The 13,518-nt window shown below is 32.9% G+C and overlaps 1 protein-coding gene across 1 annotated transcript; it reads right to left on the bottom strand.

Annotated features, from left to right (window-relative positions):
- Positions 1-226: 226 nt before the first annotated feature.
- wasf3a (WASP family member 3a) lies at positions 227-13,149 on the bottom strand. The gene is made up of 8 exons (XM_073840528.1): positions 13,000-13,149; positions 11,271-11,405; positions 8,595-8,748; positions 7,951-8,068; positions 6,009-6,208; positions 4,036-4,290; positions 1,298-1,602; positions 227-398 (listed from the first exon to the last, which is right to left on the bottom strand). The coding sequence occupies exons 1-8, from the start codon at positions 13,130-13,132 to the stop codon at positions 241-243; spliced, it is 1,458 nt and encodes a 485-aa protein (XP_073696629.1). The 5' UTR covers positions 13,133-13,149; the 3' UTR covers positions 227-240.
- Between the last annotated feature and the right edge of the window lie 369 nt (positions 13,150-13,518).

Genomic DNA, 13,518 nt, shown 5'->3' with positions numbered 1-13,518 from the left:
AAAACAAAAACAGACATTCAGACACTGAGCGGACATTTCAAAGCAGAATAGTTGCCTGTAGTGCTGTTTTCAGAGAAAACAACTTTGTATGTTTTCTAAATATATGCAAACATAATATGGTATCTGAATGCTTTAGAACAGTCAAAAGACATACAGCACCTTTAAAGATAAACTACATGTGGCTGTCTGAAGGTGAAAGTACTTGTAAGGAATGTCTGTTTTGTGTGTGTTTGACTATTATCAGTCAGACCATTCATTCTCCTCAAGTTCTGAGTCATCTTCAGAGTCGCTATACTCCACTGCAATGCGGCGAGAGAGTATAGTGGCCACATCATTTCCCACCGGCTCTCTTTTAGCCTGCTGTTCTTGTTGCTCCTGTACTTTCTTTAGTTGAATACCTGAACACAAAAAAACACACTCATGTAAACACGTTTTGTGCATAGCAGTTTGACACTTTTAAAATCTTAACATATATAGCAGCTGTTAAGTTTGGAATAAACAACAAAAACAATAATTACTTAGTCTAAATTAATTCGGACTATTAACACAGACATCTACAATTACATGCAAGTTACAAAAAATATTATAGTATTAATCCAAATGTGGTCATAATCCAATTCGAATTATGCACTGTATTATTTATGCATTTATGCACTGTAAACCTAATTGTATTAAATGTACACTTGTAGTGTACTTTATTTGCAGACGCATTGTTGAATTAAGGCGAGGCACTGCAGGTGAATAGGGTAAAAAAATTAACTAACAGTTATGACCTTACTTACCTAATTAATATGTCAAAAAAAAATTAAATAAGAATTTTGAAACTGACTTCATCCAGTGTTTAGATTTTTGTTCTAGGAATGTATGCAAATTAGTGCATATTTCATTAAATAATGCCTCATTTGCATATTTAAAGGTAACGTTTTAGAAAACTTGTAATACAAAAAATGTTTGTAGTTATCAATGTAATCAATCAACTCGGTAAGTAAGGCGATAACTATTAGTTAATTCTTTTACCCTATTCACCTGCAGTGTCTCGCCTTAAATAAGTTGGTAATTGCATTTAATATAAATGTAGACTATCAAAAATGTTCATTTACTTGCATTCAACACACATTTAATGTCAGAAAACATTCAGTTTGCACTTAAGTATAATCTTTCAAAGCATATTATTTTCATAAAAGTATGCTGAAATGTACTTCTTTTTCACAAGAGTGTACTGTACTGTGGTCAGGTTAAAGTGTGCCACTATGGACTGTTGATGTATACAAAATATGCACAAGCACACTCCACTTACCCATGCGTATAGCTGAGAGCAGGTCACTGCGAGTGTCTGTAACAGGCTGCAGAGTCAGTCTCCGTCCCTCTCCAAGTGCTACTGGATGAGGTGGGACAGGAGGAGCTGGAGGAGGAGGGGGACCTTCAGGAGGAGAAGCTAAAACAGGTCCAGCAGGTGGGACAGGTGGAAGAGGATAGCGTAAGGCTGATGTGATCGGAGGATGAGGAGTAGCTGGAGGTGAGGCGAAAGCCGTCTGTGCAGATGGTATGATGGGACCCGCTGGAGGGGGTGGCGGGCCTGAACTGGCATAGTACTCCATCATACTGTAAGAGAGAAAGAGAGAATGTGAAAAACCTCTACATGAACCAGCATACATGGCCACCAGCACATGTTTTGGATATAATAAGTAAATCTATTTAATTTTTATTTTGCAAGTTTTTGCACGCATATTTTTAAAGTAAAATCTACTTAACTAAAGTTAAGTTAAATTAGCAATGGAAATAAGTAAAGGTAACGTGTACAGTTAAGAGTTTGATGAGTAATTTCTGCGTAATTATTTTAAGTGTACTCATAGGTCCTCAAGTACAATTCACTCTAAACTTTACTCAAACATCATAGCACTGAAATAATGGCATTAAAAGCATGTGGTTCACTTACAAACATGTATGTAAACAAGTAGACTGCTCCTTATTGATTTTAAGATTATATGTTGACTGAATGTAGTTACGAATCAAATGAACACAGAGACCTCAATACTTGGCACACGATACACAATGATGGTAACAATCAGTGAATAGTTTTTGAGTATGAATGGGTAATTTTAAAGTAGAAACTGAACTCTAGATGTTACAAAACGGCGAGTTACTTAACCTAACAACAAAAGCAACCATAAAACAGAGTAAATACATCTTAAAAACAACTAAAAATGTAACCCTTATTAATTATTCATGCCCAAGTGCATGATGGGAACAACAGGATCATGACTTTTACTTGATGATATTTACTTAAACAATCAAACATCTGTTTTTCTGCATTATTTACTTCACTGCAAAATAGTTTTTATCAGTGCAGGCTTTTGACTATTGGCATTAAGTCTGGTCCACTTTGTAGCTTTTTCTGCGTAAGAAATGCCTATTTACAGTTAAGGGTCAAAAGTTTACACCCCTCTTTCAGAATCTGCAAAATGTTAATTATTTGACCAAAATAAGAGGAATTCAACTATTATATAATTTTTCTCTTGTGGACTATATGTAATTGTATTTTATGTGAAATATCTTATTCAGGTCAGTACTAAATAAACAATTACATGCATTTTGTATGATCCCTCTTATTTTAGTAGATTCTAAAAGGGGGATGTAAACTTTTGACCTCAACTGTACATGGAGTGTGTTCATCTACAAAAATAATAAACCAGAATTAACCAAGAAAATTAGCAGAAATGCTCACTTTTACGTTAAGAACTTCAAGTACACTGCAAAAAATGCTTTTCTTACTTAGATTTTTTGACTTGTTTCCAGCTAAAATATCAAAAAATTCTTAAATCAAGGAGGATGTTTAGACGACTAAAAGGTATTTTTTTTGTCTTCAGAAAAAACAAGTCAGAATTAAGTGAGTTTTTGGTTAGAACAAGCTAAATAATCTGCCAAAGGGGTAAGCAAAAAAAAAAAAATCTTATTTTAAACAGGAAACAAGAATGTTTTTCTTACCCCATTGGCTGATAATTTAGCTTGTTTCTGAAAACAAGAAAATAATTTTAACTTGTCTAGAAAATCCTTCTTGATATAAAAATATTTAGATATTTTGGCTGGAAACAACACAAAAAATCTAAGGACTGATTATTTGACAGGCTATTTCTAAATTCCAATTATCTTATTTAAAATGCTCGATGTATTAATCCAGTATTCGGTCCTTTAAAAAAAAGGCTCTTAATAATTATAAACATTTAAAAGCAGACCCTAAAATACACTTTCAAGTTTCCTTTCTACAAAAACTTGTATGCCATGTGTTTGAAATATATTTGCTATATGCACATGCTGAATTAGAGTTCATAATCAAAATTAACATGGGTTTTTTAAAGAGATTTGACCATAAAAGCATATAAGTGATTGTCAGGAATAGCAAAAAACAAAATTGTAGCACAGATTTACACTAAAAATATACCTTAAACTGTAGACGAATTTTACCATATAAGCTACACTATATAGAATGTCATATGTGACCCTGGACCACAAAACCACTCATAAGGTTAAATTTGACAAAACTGAGGTATATACATCATATGAAAGCTCAATAAATAAGCTTTCAATTGATATATGGTTTGTTAGAATAGGACAATATTTGGCTGAGATACATCTATTTGAAAATCTGGAATCTGAGGGTGAAAAAAAATCTAAATATTGAGAAAATCACCTTTAAAGTTGTCCAAATTAAGTTCTTAACAATGCATAATACTAATCAAAAATTACATTGTGATATATTTATAGTAGGAATTTTACAAAAAATCTTCATGGAACATGATCTTTACTTAATTTCCTAATGATTTTTGGCATAAAAGAAAAATCAATAATTTTGACCCATGCAATGTATTTTTGGCTATTGCTACAAACATACCCCAGCGACTTAAGACTGGTTTTGTGCTCCAGGGTCACATATGGTTTAACATGTTATATACTCACACAGTATGGTGCATCACAACACTATTGGTATCCTGTGAAATTTTTCAACACAAAACTACAATATCACACGTTTGCCGTTACCCATAGTCTGTCGGTGGAAGCGTGATGTTTCCATTGACTCCATTTTCAGGGGGTGGGTACTGTGTTCGAGCGAGTACACCCACTCTGTAACCTCCATCACCCACAGGTCCTCCAATGCTGTGGTACTCGTGCTCTACCCCTCCATTTGCACTAGATGATGCTGTCTCCACAGGCATGAAGGGATGCGGCTGTGCATGTGCCCGTGATTGAGCCTGACATGCTGGGACTGGGTAGTCTAAGTTGTTTAGATGTGGTCTGTTGAAAAGAAGATTAATGCAAATCATTGCAAAAATGATTTTGAGGAACTGAACCAGACAAAATGCATATGTTTTATTTAAGGGGAGACACTGCAGACATAATGCTGTTTTTTCATGCACCTGTCAAGTTTGAGATTTTGGCCTTTTTCTTTTTTCATAAAGTGTTTTTCAGACTAGTGGAAAGAAAACTTCTAAAAGACACTGTTAAGTGTTACTTTTATATTTTTTCTCCTACACTGAGCCATAAATCTCCACTTCAGACTTACACACACCAAACTTTACATTTGTATTCCTGTCTATATCCTTAATGTTTTTACAGAGGGATTTGTTTATTTATAATTTGCTTGATTTTATACATTTTATTCTCCATAATTTAGTAAAAAAATGTCTTTTTCTGAATTATGTCATGATGAAATGAGACCCAAAATCTCTTCTGTAAAAACTTTTGACTCTAATATGTCAAAATAAATTAAACAAGAATTTTGAAACTGACTTCATCCATTCCAGTGTTAAGATTTTTGTACTAGAAATGTATGCAAATTAGCGCATATTTCATTAAATAATGCCTCATTTGCATATTTAAACCTAACATTTTAGAAAACTTGTAATACAAAAAATGTTTGCAATTATAATCAATTAACTGAGTAAATAAGGCAATAACTATTCAATTTAAAGTAATTATAATGCCCTACTAGTTTGAAATAATTCAGAGTTTTTTTTTCAATGTTTTTAAAAGAAGTCTGTTGTGCTCTTCAAGGTTGTATTTATTTGATCAAAAATACAGTAAAACAGTTATAAGAGTCTTAAGTGTCACACAATCCTTAAAAAAACAAAGTCCAAAATATTTTTTGGAAAGCTACACTACTTTTTTCGTGATTCTTTGATGAATATAAAGTTCGAAAGAATAGCATTTATTACTTATCCCAAACATTTGAACGGTAGTGTATTTTGATTTGCATAAAACATTAAGAAGCAAAAACTATATAGCAGCAAATCAATATATTAAAATGATTTCTAAAGGATCATGTGACACTGAAGACTGGAGTAATGATGCTAAAAAGTACAATTACATTTTACAATACATTTAAATGAACAACAGGTCTTTTAAATTGTAAAAATAATTCACAATATTACTGTTTTTTTACGGTATTTTTATTAATGATGCAGCCTTGGTGAGCAAGTAATTAATTAATTAATCCAGTTGTGCTCTTTGTTTTGTTTTATTTTATTTCAGCTCCTAATGGTAGCATGGTTCAGAAATTTAATTAATCTTTTTCAAACAGCTTTTGGAACAAGAAAATATGTAAGGGTGGGGTTTTGATTTTGTTTATCAGAAATTGACTTGACACTGCAATATTCTGTAAAAATAAGAATAATTTTGATTTAACTGTAACTTCAAATGTGTCTTGCGCATATCATGCCAGAGTGTATTTTGCATTGTGCACCAGTGCATGCTAATGTTTGCATTGCATTGTTCTATTTAATTTAACTTAAGTTAGTGCATTACTGTAGCCATTATTATTAATGGACTTATACACTGCAATATTCTGTAAAAAAAAAAGAATAATTTTGATTTAACTGTAACTTTAAATGTGTCATTACTGTAGCCATTATTATTAATGAGTTGAAATTACTTTTTATGTAACAATGTTTTTTTTTCATCAATGCTTTTGAATAAAGCAGGCATTTATACCATGAGAGATAAATTTGCCAAACCTGCCATCTGGAGACAGCGAGCCCTCAGACGATACACCCCTGTGAAGTGAATGATGATGATGATGATGATGATGATGATGATGCTCCGGCCGCAGCTCCTTGTCAAAAGCCATCATGTTCCATTCCTGTCTGCGGTTATGAGCCTTACGAACCTTTTTAACCTCACGAGGCAACGTGCCATCAACACAACGCTTCTGCTCCTGTGTACGAGAGAGTTTATAAAGGAGAGAAAGAGAGGACAAAATCTGAAAATTAGATCTGAGCAATACATTTTTCATGATCTCAGTTTGAGTGAAGCATTTAGAAAAGAGACTGTGAATAGGTGAAATAGTTAAAATTTTCTGAAAATGTACTCATCCTCAGGCCATCAAAGAAGTAGATGAGTTTGTTACTTCATCAGATTCAAGAGATATATCATTCCATCACTTGTTCACCAATAGATCCTCTGTAGTGAATGGGTGCCGTCAGAATCCACACTGCAAAAAATGCTTCTTATTTAGATTTTTGAGTCTTGTTTCCAGCCAAAATATCTACAAATTCTTAAATCAAGAAGGATTTTCTAGATGAATAAAAAATTATTGTCTTGTTTTCAGAAAAACAACTCAAAATTAAGTGAGCTTTTGCTTAGAACAAGCCAAAAAATCTGCCAATGGGGTAAGAAAAAAAAATCTTTTTTCAAACAGAAAACAAGATTATTTTTCTTACCCCATTGGCAGATTATTTTGCTTGTTTCAAGCAAAAATGTACTTAATTTTGACTTTTTTTTCTAAAAACAAGACAATAATTTTTACTCATCTAGAAAATCCTTCTTGATTTAAGAATTTTTAGATATTTTGGCTGGAATCAAGACAAAAAATCTAAGCTAGAAAAGCATTTTTTGCAGTGTAGAGATTATTTCACTATTTTTTCTGAAAATAAGAAATGCTTTTTGACTTAAAAATTTTTTCAGATATTTTGGGTGGAAACAAGTCAAAAAATCTAAGTAAAAAAAGCATTTTTTTGCAGTGCAAACAGCTGATAAAAACATCCACACCACTCCAGTCCATCAGTTAACATCTTGTAAAATCAAAAGCTGTGTGTTTGTAATAAACCAGATATATCACAAATAAACCAAAAATAAATGAAGCCATCATTAAGACTTTTTGAACTTCTTACATAGATTTTTTTTCTTACACACTGCAAATAATGCTTTTTTTACTTAGATTTTTTTACTTGTTTCCACCCAAAATATCTGAAAAAAATTTTAAGTCAAAAAGCATTTCTTATTTTCAGAAAAAATAGTGAAATAATCTCTACACTGCAAATAATGCTTTTCTTACTTAGATTTTTTTGTCTTGTTTCCAGCCAAAATATCTACAAATTCTTAAATCAAGAAGGATTTTCTAGACAAGTAAAAAATATTTTCTTGTTTTCAGAAAAAAAACAAGTCAAAAACTTGTTTCAAGCAAAAACTCACTTAATTTTGACTTTTTTTTTTTCTGAAAACAAGAAAATATTTTTTACTTGTCTAGAAAATCCTTCTTGATTTAAGAATTTGTAGATATTTTGGCTGGAAACAAGACAAAAAATCTAAGCAACAAAACCATTTTTTGCAGTGCAGACATGCAACTTTTTACTTCTCAAAACATTAACTTATGGGCTGGAGTGGATCACTTGTGGATTTTTGTGATGTTTTTATTAGCTGTTCACACTCTTATTCTGACGGCACCCATTCACTGCATTGGATCCATTGGTGAGACAGCAATGGAATGCTACATTTCTCTAAATCTGATGAAGAAACAAACTCATCTACATCTTGGATGGCCTGAGGATGAATACATTTTCATTTTTAGTTGAACTATCCTTTGTTGTACATTGATGCAAGCCCAACTACATTTGCAAGAATCTTTCCAGATTTACAAACCAAAAACATAAAAAAAAAAAAAAAAAACGTTTATTTTACCCTGTGTTTTCTCTTCTCTTTTCTCTTGTCCTCTGTATCTTGAAGCATTTTCTCCTTCCACAAGTCAAAGAAATATGAGGGGTCTGTGTAGAACTTAATTCCATCAATATTGTCATCCCTAGAAAAAACAAACAAAATATGTGACCCTGGACCACAAAACCAGTCTTAAGTCGCTGGGGTATATTTGTAGCAATAGCCAAAAATACATTGTATGGGTCAAAATTATTGATTTTTCTTTTATGCCAAAAATCATTAGGAAATTAAATAATGATCATGTTCCATGAAGATTTTTGGTAAAATTCCTACTATAAATATATCAAAATGTAATTTTTGATTAGTAATATGCATTGTTAAGAACTTAATTTGGACAACTTTAAAGGTGATTTTCTCAGTATTTAGATTTTTTTGCACCCTCAGATTGCAGATTTTCAAATAGATGTATCTCAGCCAAATATTGTCCTATCCTAACAAACCATACATCAATAGAAAGCTTATTTATTGAGCTTTCATATGATGTATACATCTCAGTTTTGTAAAATTTAACCTTATGACTGCTTTTGTGGTCCAGGGTCACATATATGAATATATGCACATTATTAAACATCTTAATATTAAAAAAGAAGAAAGCATATAAGCACACACACCTGTAGGCAGAGAGTATGTTGAGAGGCGGAGGTTTGTCGCTGGTGTTGTAGATCTCTGTGATGGGGTTCGGAATGCTGCTCTTTGTCACCACCTGCTGGTCTTGAAAAGTAGAGCTCTTAAAGGCTTTGCGCATGTTAATATCCTGAAGAGAAACTGGAACAAAAAATAAAGCAGAGAGATTATTATTATTACTTTTAAAAGTAATGCATTACAATATTGAGTTACTCCCTAAAAAAGTAACTAATTACGTTACTGAGTTACTTTATATGGAAAGTAATGCGTTACGTTACTTTTGTGTTACTTTTTAAATCTGGGCAGGGCTTGTTTGTTTTTAATATAAAAAGATCTATTTTTGTCAAATGTAAAAGCCTTTTCACAGCAAAAGCCTCAGGTTTAGAGAAAAGTAAATTGTCATCTGTACAGTAGACCACAGAAGAACAAATGTCAACTCTTCAGCAATAAAAAAAAGAACAAATGTTAGATTATCTTGAGTCATTTTTGTTTATTAGTACGGATGAATTGGATCATCGAAGGTCGGCAGCAAAGACATCGGTTAATAAAATAGAAATAAATACATGAAGGATATTTGTATTATTTAACATATTTAATTATTGGAGGTTTGCGTTGAATTTCAGTGTTTTTATTCATTTTGAAGAACACTGTATCTGTTTTTTAGTGAGTGAGATGAATTAATGCATGTTCACATTTATTCTAGAACTAAAGGAACATCTTACTCACAATTTCTCTCAACATGGAGACAGGAGAGCTTTTGATCAATAAATGGGGAGAAAAGTAACTGGCGTTACTTATTTGAAAAAGTAACTCAGATATTTTCTTGTCAATTAAAAAGTAATGCGTTACTGTACTAGTTACTTGGAAAACGTTTTAAAAAAAGCATTTTTTTCAGACTAGTGGAAAGTAAACATCTAAAAGACACTGTTAAGTCTTTCTTTTATAGCACTTTATCTATTTGTGTCAATAGATTTCAATTACAATACAGATTTTTAAAGGCCAAGAGTTTTTTCTCCTACACTGAGACATAAATCTCCACTTCAGTAGCACTTACACACACCGCACTTTACATTTGTATTCCTGTCTATATCCTGAAGGTTTTTACAGAGGGATTTGATCATATACAATTTGCTTGATTATATACAACATTTTAATCTCCCCAAAATTGCGAAAATATATTGTTTTCTGCCTGTTCTAAGTATTTTCTGAATTATGGAGTGACAAAATGTGATCCCCTCTGTAAAAACATTTGACTCTAATATGTCAAAAAAATTAAACAAGAACTTTGAAACTGACTTCATCCAGTGTTTAGATTTTTGTACTAGAAATGCATGCAAATTAGCATATTTCAATAAATAATGCATCATTTGCATATTTAAACCTAACATTTTGAAAACTTGTAATACAAAAAATGTTGGCAATTATCAATGTAATCAATCAACTGAGTAAGTAAGGTGATAACTATTAGTTTTTTTTTTACCCTATTCACCTGCAGCGAAAAACTAAATGAAATCTGGGCCTGTCTATCATTTCTGTATCATACTATTAATCATCCAGTGGTACTAAGTTGGATGATGTTTGGTTGAATATTTAAACATTTGGTGTCATTTAACCCTCTGTTTGTGTTTGGACTCCTGTCACACCTTTGATGTTCCTGGTCAAAAATGACTAGATTCCAAACAACTGCTTATAAATCTCTCATTTTTCTATATTATCACCAAATATTGGGTTCATTCTTTTTGTCAACTTGTTTTCTTTCATTTAGGACTGGTTTTGTTTTTCTATTTGCATCTGATTAATCGTAGGCCTTATTTATCTGAGAGTAGGCACCTCATTTTTTGAGTGAAAAAAGCATAATGAATCCAATATTTGGTGATAATATAGCATAATGAAAAATTTATAACCAATTGTTTGGAGTCCGGTCATTTTTGACCTGGGAACACCACAAGTCTGACATCAAGGCACACTGGTGTATTAAACAGGGCCAATATAAATTTTTTTTTGTCATATTGTGAATTTTTTACACAAAAAACGAGGTGCCTACTCTCAGATAAATAAGGCCTACGATTAATCAGATGCAAATAGAAAAACAAAACCAGTCCTAAATGAAAGAAAACAAGTTGACAAAAAGAATGAACCCAATATTTGGTGATAATATAGCATAATGAGAGATTTATAAGCAATTGTTTGGAGTCCGGTCATTTTTGACCAGGAACATCAAAGGTGTGACTAGGTGAAATAAACCCCACAAAAAAAAAAAATAAAAAATAAAAAAAAATCTGATAAGTATTCATACCCTGTGTGAACAAAGTCAGGAAGTTTGAGTCCAAAGCGATAACGTTAACTAGTATTTTCTGGAAAAATAAAATCTTTTTCTCGGTCAGTTTGTCCTAAACACAACCAGAGGGTTAAAGGAATAAAAATAAATAAATAAATTCATTAATTAATTAAGATTCATATTATCAAAGATGCCTTACTATAGGAAATCTGGGAATGTCAGACCAAATGACCACATCATGACAAAAATATACCAAAGAAAAGGGATGCATGGGTAATTTTTGACCCACATACTGCGTGCATGTAAGGTCTAGCCTGGAATATCCTGTTAAATAAACATCCCATGTCTGGTAAAATCCATCCTTGACGTTTGACCTTTGACTGACCTTCCTCCACACTAGAGTCCAGCTGAGTGACCTTGATTGCGAGACGGTCTATTCGGTCCTGTAGAGAATTAGCACGCAGGTAGAATGTATTGGCTTCATTAAAGAGCTCACCAAACACGTCCTCTGCATGTTTACCTATAGTAGATGAGAAGGAAAGACTGAGGATCAGGGATGAGCTGGATGCGTTTATCCATCTTACAGTAGACTATTAGAAAAAAATTCTCTTGAAGCAACCTGTTATGCACTCAGCGGTTATTTCTCAGCTTCTGCGTGCAATCAAAGCGGTTGTGTTTATAATTTACTTGCATGCTCTAATCTACTGGAGAACTGCAAAACACACACACACACACACACACACACACACATGGGTGATATTCACTGCAAATCAATAGATGCATGTCAAACACATCATATGTGGAATATGAATTCACCAGTTCAGCATCTTTGACCCATACTATATGCATCCACATCTGTCCATCGCTCTGTGCTTCATGGGATTAAGCTTTAAAGCATTTGCTGGTGAGCCAGTGAACAAAAAAGCATTGTTATCCCATCTCATTTATTCTATCGATTTAGAATTTGTGTAAAACAGAACTACTTGCATGCATATAGATTTAGATTTATTATGAATTGAATCAAAATATCAAACTTGATTCTCAAAAAACATGTTCCGCATGTTTTTTATCTGCTGTAAATTTATACAATTTATTTTATTATTAAAAAGCTTTTATCCATCATAAAGGCATTTTAACTTGCTAGCCCAAAACACAAGTTCATAATCCATAATAATGCTTCTAGCAGCATGTTTGTTTAAAGCTGTTTTGGACTGTTTTCACTTGGACACAGTGCTTGATCTGGGCATATTTCTTTTCTGATTCAGACCACGCCACTTTTTTCACTGTAGAAAGCAATATTATGGATAGAGGACTTGTATTTTAGCCAGAAGCAATGGTTTGAAGTTAAAAACATCTTGATATTGCATTGGCTTCTCAAAATGTTAACTGATGTTTTTATCAGGTGTTTTGATTCTCATTCTGACGGCACCCATTCACTGCAGAGGATCCATTGGTGAGACATTGATGGAATGACACATTTCTCCAAATCTGATGAACAAATAAACTCATCTACATCTCGGATGGCCTGAGTTCTTCGGCAAATTGTTAGCAAATGTTAATTTTTGAGTGATCTATTCCTTTACTTCTATTTGCCCTTTTTATAAGGTCTCTCAATTTAGAATATTTAGAATATTTTGGTGCCAAATATTTAAAGGTGCCATAGAATGCATTCATCCAGTATTTTAAATTGTTCTCTGATATCAACATAGAAGGTATATGGCATAGGAAAGGGCAAAAATTCTCCAGAAACGGTTAATTTACAACCCTAGGATTTGTCCCTAGGATGAAATGCTCTGTTATTGCCTTATTTGGAAGGTTCATGAATAATAATGATGAGCTCTGCTCTGATTGGCTGTTTCACAGAGCGGCATTGAAACTTTTTTTTTTCACTTTTGAGATTTGCCATTGCACATCCTCCGTGTAACACTATACTACAGTGGCAGTACTTACCACATATTTGACAAGTTTAGATGCTTGTTAGTGATGCTCAGAATCTGTAAATCATTCGTCATCGTCCATAACATTTATGCACCTTTTTATATTAAGGCACCTTTAATATGGCTTAAAAATAAAATGTTATTTTTGTCAAACTAATATAATGAAGCAGGTCTTACTGAGGCTGCTGAGTTGGCGTATGATGGCGGAGAGAGTGTTGTTGGTCACACACTCCAGCTCATTGCTGATGGTCTCAGGTACAGCTCCTCTACACAGGTGCCTGGGCTCGATGTTTCTCTTCACCAGCGGCATGACTTTACCTCACCGCATCCACACACACACACCAAACCTCAGCACCTGGAAAGACATGGAAACAAATATTAGACCAAATATCATCACGCATCATTCTCTTTGTCACATAAGACTAAACTATGACCGATTAGAAGTCCTGTTAAGTTATATTAACTTGAGATATATTACTAACCAAATAATCCAGGGCAATGATCATCACTTAAACAACTTTTTTAAGTGGACAGCCATGAAAACTGTGAAGTAGAACCATGCAAAAGAAGAGGAAAAAATAACTATAGATCTACAACTATTATAGAACTATGTTTCACCAACATGCAAAAAAGTCTCCAAAACTGTATTCAAACCTTTTGTGAAATGTTTTGCTTAACCCTCTGGGCCTCTTCGGT

Source organism: Garra rufa, chromosome 5 (assembly GCF_049309525.1).
Source record: "Garra rufa chromosome 5, GarRuf1.0, whole genome shotgun sequence".
Taxonomy (NCBI): Eukaryota; Metazoa; Chordata; class Actinopteri; order Cypriniformes; family Cyprinidae; genus Garra; species Garra rufa.
Note: the sequence above shows the minus strand (reverse complement) of the source record. Positions and strands in the feature narration are given on the sequence as shown.